A 13,870-nucleotide genomic window follows, 5' to 3' on the forward strand; every position below is an offset into this window, starting at 1 on the left:
TGGAGAAGGGAGAGTGGGGGGCATTGAAGGGGGGTGTGGGGGGGCTAAACTAATCCGGCCCACAGAAAGTGGTTTTTGATTATTGCTGACCAGCAAACGCCAGCAAAAAAAAAAAAAAACTAGAAGAGGGAAAAGATGGGTAGGGATGGAGGGGTGGAGGGGGTGTGCAAGGGGTAGAGATAGAGTGTGTTATTAACCCAGTGATTTTCTGATTTTTTTTTTTTTTTCTTTTCCATTTCTAATCTGTTAGTGATCTCCCATTCAGCTGTTTGGGGCAACTCTTTGTTCCCTTTATCATCAGATGTACTTCCATCATTTTCATTCGTCTCTGTATTTTGTGTCCAAAGCAAATTCCCCCCCAGGGGGGCAAGAAGGGTAGACATGGACCACTGAACCCGAAATCTGCTCTACTCATACAGTACAGCTTGTCGATATACTAATTTCTGCATGTTCCTGGGCTTTTTTTTTTTTTTAAATATGGTGTGTATGTGTGTGTTTTTTTTTAATTTCTAAAGACAGTCCAGTATTCCTGCATTTGACAACATACCTATTTAGTAGGATTTTGATTTTACATCTGACTGCTCTTTTCCTGGGTTTGAAATATTTATTTTGACACAAACCGCCCATTGATCTATTTCAAAAAATTCCAATTATTCTACTTCTCTCTCTCCTTATGTATGCTTTTTGTTTTGTCCTTCATTCATCCCTTCATTCAAGCATGATTTATTCCTCTATTCCCATCTCCCTAAAGCACAAAGGCGGCCGTCACCCTTCTTCTTTCTTATCCTTCTGTTCAAATCCAAACAATCTGCCTTTTCTTCATTAGCATCCTTTATTCATCTCTCTTTTACCTCCTTCACCTCTGTCCTCCCTCTGTCTGTCAGGTCCTAGCCACCCTTCTGCACCATGACAAAGGTCATGGACACATGTAAGTGTGTGTGCTAATGTATGCATGTTAGCCATCGACTCTGGTAGCTAGTTCATTGTGTTAGTGAGTGTGAGTGGAGATAAAGAGTGTATGAAAGGCCTGTATGAATATTGGACTGTGTGTGCTTATATATGTGTGTGTGTGCGAGAAGAGGGAATGAGCTGTGGTGTACATGAAAGGCAAAGTCACAGTGTAAGACCTGCAATTTCACTTGCTTTAAAAAGTGCTGTTTGTTAAATGTTGTGTGTGTTTGCTCTTAGTATGTCTATTAAAGTGTGTATGTACATGCCATTTTTATGTATGTATGTGTGTTTCTGTGTGCATACATGCATGCATTCATGTATGCGTGTGTGTTTCTGTGTTAAGCGTGTGTGCCCCAAGCGCCACGAGAGCTCATTACCGTGCGTCTCTTTGTTGTGGCCTGTAGAGCGTGGCAGACCTTCCCAAAAATATGCACATCACTAAAACAACAAGCCCGACAGAACAAAACACACACAGACATTAATAATGGAAGATAAAAAACAACCTTAGACATCACAAACACAATTGGGGAAGGACAGTGGAGAGTGATATTTGAGGCTACAGATTTCAGAAGTTTCAGAGGCCTCAGGTGTTGAAACAGGCTAGATAGGTGAATCCAAATGGATGAATCACTAAAATAGTCTGATAACTTCCCCTTCTTCATAGGATATGTTCTAACTGTGTGGGTGTGTCTGTCAGTGTTGATCGTCATACTATCTGTCTTCTTTCTCTGTTGCCCATTTGGACTCTCATCTCAGTGCATAGTCTGCATTTGTGTTTCCATGTCCAGGTGGTGTGTGTGGAGGTGAGCGGACGGGGTCGTAGGCTCCACAGACACATGGGTCTCAGCCGTCTCCAGGATGTGGCGCTCTGCTGGTGGAACCTGGATGAGCCCGGCGAGGAGCTGTGGCCCTGGACTCCCACAAACACGCAGAGGAACAACCTGGTGCTCCTCAGCTGCTCACCTACTGAAGGCCTCAAGGTAAACATACACAAACGATCCAGACTGTAAGTATTTGGACAGTTATGCATTTTCTGTTCTTCAGGTTCTATGCCATACCTTTCAGTTTAGTACATTCACATCAATATAGAAAGAACTGTGAGGGAGATGAAGCCCTTCTAATACATTGTGCCCAGAGCTTAGGGGTTCAAAGGTAATTGGACAGATAAATGTGAGGTCAAACAAAATCATCATATCTAATTTCTTGTGGAAAATCCTTTGCAGTCAATGATTGCCTGAAGTCTTTGACCCATAGACATCAGCAGACCTCGAAACCCTCTGCCTCACCCTCTTTGTTGTTGTGGGCTCTCTCTGTCTTTGGCTATAAGTTTAGGATTGTTGTCCCGCTGAATGATGAAATGTCATCCAATGACTTTTGATGCATTTTGGATTTGCATTTCTTTAATATTAAAAAACAACATTTGTTTGTTTTTTTTTCAGTAGATCATTATCTATACTACAGTATAATTGCATAAGGTGCACCAAAACACCACAAATCACTTGAAAGAAAGTTAATAACTTAAAATTAAGTTATTGAGTTTGTACACAAAGAAGTATGTACCAGTAAGCCCTACACTCATGAAAAAGAAGTTTTAGAGTGCAAAACAGTGTTTCACTGACTCTGTGTGTGATATTTTAGCCACAGACAAGGAGGGGAGTGTTCTCTTGGTATCCCACCAGCAAACTGTAAAATTTTGGGAAATGGTGGATTGCTACTTTTCCTTCCCTTGGGAGCAAGTTGCTGTCCCAGGTAAAGGAATCCAAGTATCCTGTAAGATGAAGTGACTGTAAGATGGAGTTTGAGGTCAACAGGTGGATTGGTATTGTGCCAAGCAGTCATTGTGAAAAGGACACTAAAGCTAAAGGAAAGGCTCTCAGTTTATAGTGTGTTTCAACCCATACCTGTGACATGAGCTCTGGGCAGTGGTTGAATGAAATTGTGGAGTCAAGCACTCAGTGTCTGGGGTCATTCTTAAGGAGAGGTGTAGGACAACACTTGTTTCTTCACACTGAAGGTCATCTGATCAGGATGCCCCCTAGACACCTCGCATGGAGATTTTTCTGGCACTTCCACCTTGAAGGAGTCCCCAGGGCAGACCCAGAACATGCTGTAAGGGTTACATATCCCATCTGGCCTGGGAACACCTTGAGATCTCCTAGGACCTGGGGGGCAAGGCTGCTTAGCAGATGGGTGGATGTAGAATGAACAAGGACCCACTGTTTTCTCACAGAAATATCATGTCCAGTGAAGAAAATCCAGATTTTCAAATGGGAAGCATGGCTTTTTCTTCCAATGTTTTGGAGGTGGCTAAAGTGAGGAAAGAAAGAACCTACCCAAGTCATTGATACAGTTCACAATAGTGTGTAATGGTCAGAAAACAGTGGTTCAAACATATTTTATTGCTGTATTTTTGTTTTGTTTTTTAGCTTAAAAACACAAGTCACTTCCTTGTTGCACTTTATGACACCTTTTAGCAGTTGACAATGTGAGAACCATGAAGGGGGTTGTTTGTCTTGTGGCATGCTTACTGGCTCTTTCAAGTTAAATTAAGCTTTTTACATCAGCTCTGATTATAAGCATTTCTCACAGGACTTTATAGAGAACAAACTAAGCTAAATCTAACTAATCAACTGTCAGTAATTGCAGTGATTTGATACAGCATACAAAACAAGTGAAGCAAGTACACAGACCAAAGCAGCCATCACAAATATTCTTAACTTGAAAGCTTTTTTAATACCTTTCAATTGTGTTTGAAGCCACAAATCACAACTCCAGCTGTTTATTTTACCATACACACCCCCAGGCACACACACAGAGTGAGGACACACAAAGCTGCTGTGTTCAGTAGAGTCCTGTGTTGCTGTGGATGGGATTGGGGATGGTGTGTTAGTCACCTCAAGGGTGGCACCTCTGTGTTGCACCTCCATGTATCACCATATGAAATAAGCAGGAGAGCTAAGCTGTGGTACAGCGTGAAGAAGAACGCCTACACATTCATACACACTCACTCACACACACACACACACACACACATAGGCTTAGTCGCACATCCTCGTGGCCTCTGGCAAAACCCTACCCGTGACCCTATTCTGTGTCAACGTAGGATTGGCCTGGTGCCGAAAGCAGATGAAAGATCCCAAATTACCGAACCGAGCTTAACTCTACTCCTCGTACCGTGTACCTCGGTGAGCGTATGCAAAATATTCGCCATCACCAGGGAGAGAGAAGGGAGAGACTGTGAGAGGGAGAAAAGATGAGCGTTACCAATTGCATGCTAGGAAAACAAATTCAAGCAGGAGAGAATGAAGGAGGGAGGGGGGGGGGACATGAATATTGAAATAATCAAAGCAGATGCTGTTCGCTGCTTTTTCCGCTTCTTGTTTTTGGAACGCTCTTCACATTTATCACACTCCTTCACCTAGTTTATTCTCTCTGTCCCCCCCCCCCCCACATCCACATCCTCCTCTCCTCCTTCTCCTTCTCCTCCTTCCTTCCTCCACGCTTCAAGAACATTAAAGTCTCTTCGTGGGGCTGCGGCATCGCGCTCTAATGAAAGCGTTTGTTGTCATTTTTCAGATGCGCGGTGTGAAATTAAGCGAGCAGTTTATATAAGAGCCGTGGCGGGAATCAAACGCCGGGCACACATCGGGAGACGCCAGCTACTTCAATCACTTCAAGCTCATATATATGTTCCTTTTGTTCAGTTCGCTATCTGCCGCACTAAGCCAATTTTCTAGCTAGTCTCTCGGCATTTAAAAAAGTCTGATTTCTTTCCCTATGTGGTCTTAATTCGTATGCCCCCCCCCCCCATGCTGATAAGTGGAGCCACGGCACGCGGGGAGGTGGAGGGTGGGAAGGAGAGGAAAACACATACATAGTTTGTTTTTATGCAACCAGTTAACAATTTTAATGATCCTTCCTTCATGCTTCCCTTTTTAAGCCCCCCCCAACCACAAACACACACACACACTCACACTCACAAATATACACAAACAAACCATTTACCAGAATATAATGAAAAACAGACTTCAAAATTATTATAAGTCACCTTAGCCCTTTTGTGGTTGTGTCTATATTTGTGAACACACCTCTTTTGTGTGTGTTTTTAAGGTGTGTGACTATTCTGTTGTCTTTGACCAGACAGTTTCTCTGCATTTGTGTGATTTCTGCTTTCTTTTAATTATTATGGACTTTAGTACTGTGCTGTGTCACATTCCTGTAACAAAACAATAAACCGTTTGTCCACGAAAGACAACCTTCAACCAAATAATTTGCATAGAGAGAGTACATAATTCTATAGGATTTAAATATTCTATAATCTGCTCTTCATTTAATGAGTCAGGAGTAAGAGTGTATTAGAGACTAAATTACATGTAAAATGGGTAAATTTTCCTCTAAGACATAAAAAGCTCCAGCCATAACGTGCAGTAAAGCATGTACAGTAGAAAGCACATTTTCACTGGAATCATAATTTGGACCATGAAAAGGTCGGGTGTGGAATCCAAAGTGCAGAATTACCACCAAGCTCCAGTGCTTTGTAAAAATCACACAGGAAACACTGTCTCCACAGTTTCGGGTCTAGTGAAAAATATTCCCTCCGTACTGCAATTATGTTCAGTGTTACCAGTTATAACAGTTAAGGTGTAAGCAATATTTTGGTTAGTAATCCCACTGTGCCTGTGCATTTTCTCACATCAGTACCTCAACTCTTACCCTAATTCACATACCTAAAACTTCCTAGTTCCAGCCCCCCCTACCAAAAAAAAAAAAACATCATCCCTTCATCCCTCGACTCTCCTCCGAGTCCCTCGGTCTCTCTCTACCCGTCTCTCCCTGTCTTTCTCTGCTCCGTGAGCTGGAAAATTGGCTTCAAAAGGCCACTGCTGTGAACAAGGGCCAGCCACACAGTTGGGCCCGTCCGCTTTATCTTTCACGCCACGGAGGGGAAAAAAAGGTGCCGGCAAGAGAGAGAGAGAGAGAGAGAGGAGAAGAATGGAGAAGAATAGTTTTGACCAGTCACTGAAACCAATAACCAGGAGAAAGCTACTTACTAGAGGCCCCTCTCCCTTCCCCTCTGTCTGTCTGTCTCCCTCCGTCTCTGCTCTCTTTCCATCTCTCTCTCTCCATGTCTCCACCCCCTTTCTCTCTCTTCTCTTCCTCTGTTTCCTGTCTTCTATTCCCACTCTTTCTCTTCATCTTTTGTGAATATTTGTTGGTCTGTATCCCTCACTTTCTGTCTCTCTTTTGCACATCCTTTCACTCACTTGCTTGCTCCCTCTTTTGACCTTATTCATCATTTTTCTATTTTATGCTCTCAGAGCCAGAGAGTGGTACATTCAACTACTACAATATACTCTGGAGAGTTCACAGGCAAACAAAGCTTTACATTTAGGAATATATTAATGTGACATATACACACTATATTTCAGAAGCCCTTTCTTTCCACTTCACATAGTCTAATTTTATCAGACTTTCTTTGTGTAGCAGTTTTTAAAACAGGTCTGCAAATTGCAGCTTCAAGAATAATAGTTGGAGATAATGAACAGCCTCAGCTAGTATTGTGAGATCAATGTTGAGAAAACTGACCTCTCATACAGTAATATATATTAGGTTATATATCAGGTTGAAGCAGGTTGAAGACTGGTCTATCAGCTGCAGGTTAACTATCTGATAATTTGTCTGTGTTTTTGTTTTTGTCTCGTCATACTGACGGTAGCATGAGTGTTTGCCATTTTAGAGTTAGTGGCTCTGAAAGATTCAAACCCCATAACCCTGAAAGTCTTGAGCGCTGTGCTCTAATCTCTTAATCACCTGTGTTGCCTTCAGGTGCCTTTTGCTTGCCTTTGCTCAGTCCACATGAAATGGGAAAGGAGGCACAGCATGGCTTTAAAGATGACCCAGAGTCAAAATACAGCTGTGCTGGCTCTAATAAATGTTGTGACTGTAAATGTGTGACAGAGTGCAGTTTTTGCTGTGCATTTTCTGTGTGTTCTACTGTAGCACTATTGAGATTTATAAACTGGATTTGTTTAAATACTGCACTTTTGTGAGACACTGGAGGCACCTCAACCAGACATTTAGAGACCTGGGCCAGTTGAGCTCATGGCACAAATCATGTAAATCTAGTTTAGGTGGTGAATATTCTTTATAAATATCTAAAATCTTAAGGCCTTTAAATCTAATTAAAATGAGTGTAAATAAATAAATTGAATGTACTGGACATTCAGTACATGCTACTGAACTTCAGTACATTATGAGGCTGTGCCTAGATAAATATAATGTATGCAAATTTAATGCTGGTCAGAGATGTCTTTACAATATAATGATTAATTGATTAAGTAGTTTCTTATGGATTAATAATATGTAATTCTAGCTATGATTCTGATGTATAACATACTATATTTTCAGACATTCAAGTGAATATAGGAAATTCCAAATCAATGTTTGAAGCCCATTCGTTTCTATATAGACGTGTCCACCAGGGAAATGCCTTTTATTGACTGTAGTGCTGGTGTGAAAATAATCCAATAACCCAATAATCCAGTGATCTGAACTACAGTTGCAGACATAAGTGTGATGAGAAGTCATACTGTGGACTGAATGTTTGTTCATTTTCCCCACATCATACTTGTTTTTTTGTATGTAAGGTAGGTTGCATTAGGCCATGCAGTATTTACTCATTGCCTCTGAGCTTTAGCTGACACTGCCCCCCTTCTCCTTTCCCCTGAGGGTCACCTGTCAGGGGATACAGAGCTGAATCAGCTGCACCCTATCCCTGATGGTGGCATGCTGGCACAGCGGGCAGCGGGCACTAGCAAGCCGGGCACGGAGTAAAAAGCTGAGAAGGATGAGATGGGGGGGTGTTTGAGGAACTGAAGTAGGTCTTGTTATTCATGTGACAGCATTCTATGGACGGACTCGATGGATCGTTCACTATGTGTTTGTGTGGAAGTTTATTTAATGCATGTGTCACTTTGTCCCTGCAGAAATGTAGCTATCCATAGAACCGCAGCCTCCCAAAGATACCCCACCTCTTACATGAATTGAGCCCCTCTTGCCTGCTGCCTCAAATAAACACATACGTGCACACACACACACACACACACACACACACACACACACACACACACACACAGAACACCCACCCCCTGGGGAGCAGCAGGAGCTAGCTCTGGGGGATTATGGAGAGGGAAAAAAGCTTTCAGGAGGACAGTCGTCTGCTTCTCTCCTGCTGTAGACCATGGGCAGGCAAAAAACTCCCTTCTTCCCTCTAAGTCCCTTTTTGGCAATGCCTGCCAAAAAACTGGGCCGGGCAGCTTTGCAAAAGGAAAGGAAGGCAGGCAGGCAGCCGATCCCTCTTTCTGTCTACACGGCGAAAAGAAATGGGCTCATTTAGCCAAAGCTGCCACGGTCAATGCAGGGCTCTGATAGAGGCTTTGGTAAGGTGAAATCCTTCCTAAAAAGCTCTGTTAGTGACTGTGGATCTGTTGGGCTGCTGTTTAGTACAGGCTGTTGTCTTCTGTCATCCACCTACTGTTCCTGGTTCCTTGTGGGTGTTTTATCGACAGTGCCACCCGTGACACAGCCTATCTCCCTCAGTGTCAATGCTCTCTTGCTTAGCAGGGCCTTTGTACCCACTCCCACTGACTGGTTTTGGTCCAGGAGTGCATAATCTACATTCTGTATTTGACCATTGGTCATATGATTCCAAGCTTTCTTCCTGTGTCACCCTCTGTATTGGAAAAGGCTTGTTTCCTGTCATTCACTATGTCTAGTGTTGAGCTCTTGGCTCCTCACACAGGTAAACAGAGGAGGCTGTTTATCACCGGGTGCTGGGTGCCAAGCCGTGGCATGCTCAGGGAGAAGATGTTGTTGACCTTGAGTTAAAATGGAGCTCTTATCATTAGCTGTCTTGATTGACAGCTAGGTGTTGATGAGCAAAGTGGAAGGCTCTATTTCTTCCATCTCCAGGGGGTTTGGGGCTTCTGCCATGGTATGACTCATTTCTCTGTCTCTGTTTTTATCGCATGTGTCCTCTCTCTCTTCATTTTTCTTTTATTCAGAAACAAGTTAGTTCATTAACAGTACTGACACAAGTCAGATTCTTCCAATTCCTAAGTAGAAGAACATGTTAAAACAACAGCACAATTACGAGATCAAGTTCCATATACAGCGTTTACTGTGACGCTTAACTATTTTTTTTTTCTCACTTCAAGACCAAACACAGATTCAGACTGAAATAAAAAAAGCACATAGAACTGTCGAAACAAAACCAAGGGTGTCCATATACATTGGTTTACAGTAACCTTAATATTCATCAACACATAAACAGTGTCCTACATACTGTGACAATGCTACACGTGTATGTCATGCTCATAAGCTGTAAATATTCAGATTTTTTCCATTCAGTTTGCTATGTCTATTGGCTCAAAATAATGAAAAAACAAGAGAAGAAGAATAGACATCAGCTCTTGCAGTCAGAATGCTTTAACTTCATTTGCGTCAGATCAGATTTACAAGGGAAATATTAAAGCGCACATCGCTCTCTGACATTGTTGTCTCTACCTCTCTACATTTACTCTCTCTCTTAGGTTCTTAACTCTGTCCGGACAGAAGGCAATCCCCTGGACTGCTGCTTCAGCCAGCTCCAGCACTACCAGCTGCTAACAGTGGAACTACCCGCAGGACCCCAGCAATCCAGAGAAGGGTTCTGGGCTGACACCTGTGTGTATGAATGTGCACGAGGGCGCCTGCACCGCCTGTCTGTCACCCGCATCCCGCTGCCATCCCAGCCCATTTCCTGCTCACGTCACCCCTCCGAAACCACGCTCCTCCTGGGCTTGAGTGACTCCTCGCTGGTCTTGTACGATCAGCGACGGGGGGTCTCTCTCCTGGCCTCCTGTCCCGTGCCACCCAACCTCCTTGCCTGGCACCCTGCTGGGGCCATGGTCACGGTAGGGGGAGGGCAGGGAGAACTGATGTGCTTTGATGTGGGCTTGGCACCTATGAACATGGCACTGGTAGCAGAGGAGGTAGCTTCAGCTGCCACACTAAGACTAGCTCAGCACCTGCGCTGCTCTGGAGGCCTGGAGGGACTGCAGTGGGGGACAGGCCTGGAAGGAGGCCCGGAGGGAACAGATATGCTGATGTTGGCCTTTCATGGGGGCCCGCTAACAGCCTTAAGATTCAGACTAGGTAGGTAATATAAGATTCAAAAATGGCATTTGAAAGATGAATGACTGCACTCTTACAAAATGACTACTAGCAAAAACTGCGGCAGTTGGAATCTTTGTGGAATAGAAATGAAAACCGCTGCTTTTAACCATTTTTTTAGAGCTGCAATTAATAATTATTTCCTTTCCTTTTCTCCTATTCCTCCTATCTGTCTGTAAGTCTAGTCTAGTCTATAAGATGCTAGAAAACTATGAAAGAAGCCTGTGACGCTTGTTTTGTCCAACCAACATTTCAAAACCCAAACATATTTGAATTGCAACAATTACTTATGACATAAAACAGAAAAGCTGGGAGCATATATTAAGTAACTTATATCGGTTATTAAAATGGGATGTTGGTTAAATTTCTGTTCACAAAGTCCTAAAGGTGCTGCACTGCCCATCCCCAAACCCACAACCTTGTACAGGAGTAGGCTCATACATAAAACTGATGGATTTTCTTCATCAAGAAATATTTACCCTGTTATCCTGTTTTGTCTCTAGATATTTATTATTCTTACATTTCTTAAAATGTAATTACATACAATGATTTTAAATATGAAATAATTTACAAACCTTCCTCACCATCATCGTCATTTCCTCCTAATGAAGGCACCCTCTTCCCCTCAGGAGACTCTTCCTCTGTTTTGGATCTGACACTGTTTCAGAACTGCGCCGTGTAAATGCGGCTGCTGAACGGGCCGTCCTCGTACCTCCTCACTGCTGAGGGAAGTTAATTTGTTGATGGGCGGGAAGGTTAGCAGGAGTCATGCTCTCAGAGGTCATTCAATAATCGCCCCGGGGCACGAGCCCCCCAGGTGCATTCTGGGATGCATTTTTCCGATAAATCGTTTACAGTGGCTGCGCAGTCCCTCGGGGCCTCCAGATAAAGTTTGCCAATCAAAAATTTTCCGAAGCAGCCACCTCACCCTCGAACACACACACGTACACAAACATACTCACAAAACACACTCGTACAGTCTCATACACACTCACACATTCAGCGTCTTTAATTGTGACTTTGGAAAGAAGATGTGACAGTGGCACGCAGCTCTCTGCTGAAGTTTGAAAGCAGGAGTGTGGGGGTGGAGGGAGGAAGGTAGAAGATTGTGTGCATTTAAGTTTGTGTGTGTATTCGACTGCGTTTGCCTGTGTGCTCAGGGAAAGGGGAGGGTGTCTTCCAACAATAGCTTCCTCTCCTCTGATCGTCTGCCAAGGTTTTGATGAAGAAAGTCACTGCACGTCTTTTCTCCATGATAATTCTTCCCCCCACACACACGTGTGTGTATTCTTCTATTTCTGTGCTTCTATGCACACACACACGCGCACACACACACACACACACACATGCACACATGCACGCACACTCTAGCTCATTTGTTTGTTTGCTTGCGCTTCTTCTCTGTATTGACTTGTTTCATAAGGCCCGCTACATGACAGAAGGAGTGAGTCAGGAGGCGGCGAGGAAGAAAGACTTGGCCAAGCTCCAAGTTCTCTTTTTTTCCATAGGAGGCAGCACTCCCTAGTGCCCCCCACCTCCACCCCCCTGCCTGCACCGAGTTATCTCATCTGGGCACACGTTGGCCACGGCTGGGCCTGCACCAGTACAGGCTATGGAGCGGCAGACCAGGGAGTGTGCTGCACAACCCAGAAAATTTAGTCATTTTTATAGAGATGGGAATTCAGTGAATTATTGACATTTAAAGGGTAATTACATAACTTACATTCAACTGCTGTGTAAAAAAAAGAAGCAAGAGACCAAGCTGATGTATGTTTATTTGATTTATTTTGGTTGTTAAAGCTGAAAAAAGTTTACTCATCAGGTATCAGAGTAACATGAAGGTGGGTTCCTTTTCTATTGCTCAAGCTGGTGCTTTTGATTTGAAGGCAGTGTTTTACTAAATCAAGTCTATCCAGGGTAACAATTGTAATATAAATCTGCAGTTTGCATCAAATGTCAAAATTATTGAGTAATCTCATTCCCACTTTTTTGACATTTGACATTTTAAGTTTTGAAAATGTTGATTGCACAAAATTAAAAGTAACACAACAGTTTTAATGGCAAATTCTTTCAAATTATAGAAGACTTATCATTATTAATTGGAACTGAACTCTGGGAGTAGTTTTATTTTGAAGTCTACTCGTGTTGATGGTGCACAGTGTGGGTAGTCTTTCCTTGCTGCTGTTTGTTGCTGCTCAGTGAGTTTTGTATCTGACAAAGTGATGCTGACCTGAGCTGGTCAAACAAGTTAGTGTAGACAGGTGTGGGAGAGAAGTGACTTGTCCTTACCGCTACAATGATCCATTGTCTCTGCTCAATGCCCAACTCAAGGACCCCAACACACACACACACACACACACACACACACATACACACACAATCACATAAACATACACACACAACACACACAACCCACACAACGCTCAGCTGATGTATTAGCCACATTAGCCCACTCTTTAGGGGATTTGGGGGCTTGCTAATTGCCAGCTTGTCATTTTAATTGCTAGCACACCCCACCCCACACACGCACACACACATATACAAGCAACTTGTCAATTAATTAGACAAGAGTCAGTGACTGTGCCTGCTTGCAGCCTGGCCCGTTGACAGTACCACTGTCAGTGATCACCTACATTGTCCAGAGCCACTACCTAGACCTCTATGTATGTCCAAATTTTGTTTAGTAAATTTATAAGCTTAACTGATATTACATGTAGCATATATGTGAACAATGTCAGCACTTTACATGGTACTTTCATATTCAAAGTTTGAAATCAGCATGGTCGTCATTTATTGCAACACACATTTGAGTTTGGTGGCTTGGCTCTGTTCCTGTGTTGCTCCAACACACATCACACTCACATTAGCCTTTCTTTCGACTGTTTTATTACGCACCACCGTGATCAAGTCACAATAGACCATAATTACCCCTGGCATTCAACACCCTCGCTGCCTGTATGTGTACTTTATAAAGTCACAAACACACACACCTTTGCCCTTTTACACACAGAAGGAGACACCTCCACTGCCGGGAAGGGTACAAAACCTTGTCCTTCCATTATTCAGTCCTAATCTGCTCACACAAAAACAAAAGCATAATCAGTCACCTCTGGTCAAAAGGCATAATTAGTTGTAGCATTCCTCTCATCTTCTCTCGTCACAAAAACCAACACACAATATCAGGCAAAGTTAGAGTAACACAAGCACACACACACACTTAGGTAAATTGTAAGACAAACATAAGGGAACCCAGTGTATGCTCAATATTTTGCAGACACAAATACAGTAGATGGTGATGAGGAAAGCCTTGTTTTTATTTTACCTTTAACACACACACACACACACACACACACACACACATACACACATACACAGATAGACACACAGCAAGGATTAAAACAAACTTCCAGGCTAATTGATTGACAAGTCAATGCCAGCTTGACCAATCTAGTGCTGCCTCAGAGTTTAGACTGATCCTCTGGACACTTACTTAGCTTAAGTAAGTACTCCAGGTTATTCTGCATGGTCACAAAACAGCGAGCACCTTTGCCTCGGAGAGCAAAAAGTAAGAAAGGCCTGGAAAAAGAGATGAAGGAAAATGTAAAATGTTGTTTCAGCTTCTGCATTTTTTGCACATTGAAACACATTTTAGAAAATAAATAAATAAATAAATAAATAAATAAATATTGAAATTTGTGTCAACAAT

General features: G+C 42.9%; 1 protein-coding gene across 2 annotated transcripts in view; it reads left to right on the forward strand.

Moving 5' to 3' along the window:
- wdpcp (WD repeat containing planar cell polarity effector) overlaps window positions 1-13,870 on the forward strand; it is a 95,640-nt gene that overhangs the window by 56,521 nt on the left and 25,249 nt on the right. For both annotated transcript variants that reach the window (XM_018661337.2, XM_018661345.2), the window contains 2 exons: window positions 1,740-1,931; window positions 9,543-10,146. In XM_018661337.2, coding sequence (XP_018516853.1) covers window positions 1,740-1,931; window positions 9,543-10,146 — 796 coding nt within the window. The remainder of the gene's footprint in view (window positions 1-1,739; window positions 1,932-9,542; window positions 10,147-13,870) is intronic.

This window comes from Lates calcarifer, linkage group LG16_LG22 (genome assembly GCF_001640805.2).
Source record: "Lates calcarifer isolate ASB-BC8 linkage group LG16_LG22, TLL_Latcal_v3, whole genome shotgun sequence".
Lineage (NCBI taxonomy): Eukaryota > Metazoa > Chordata > Actinopteri > Centropomidae > Lates > Lates calcarifer.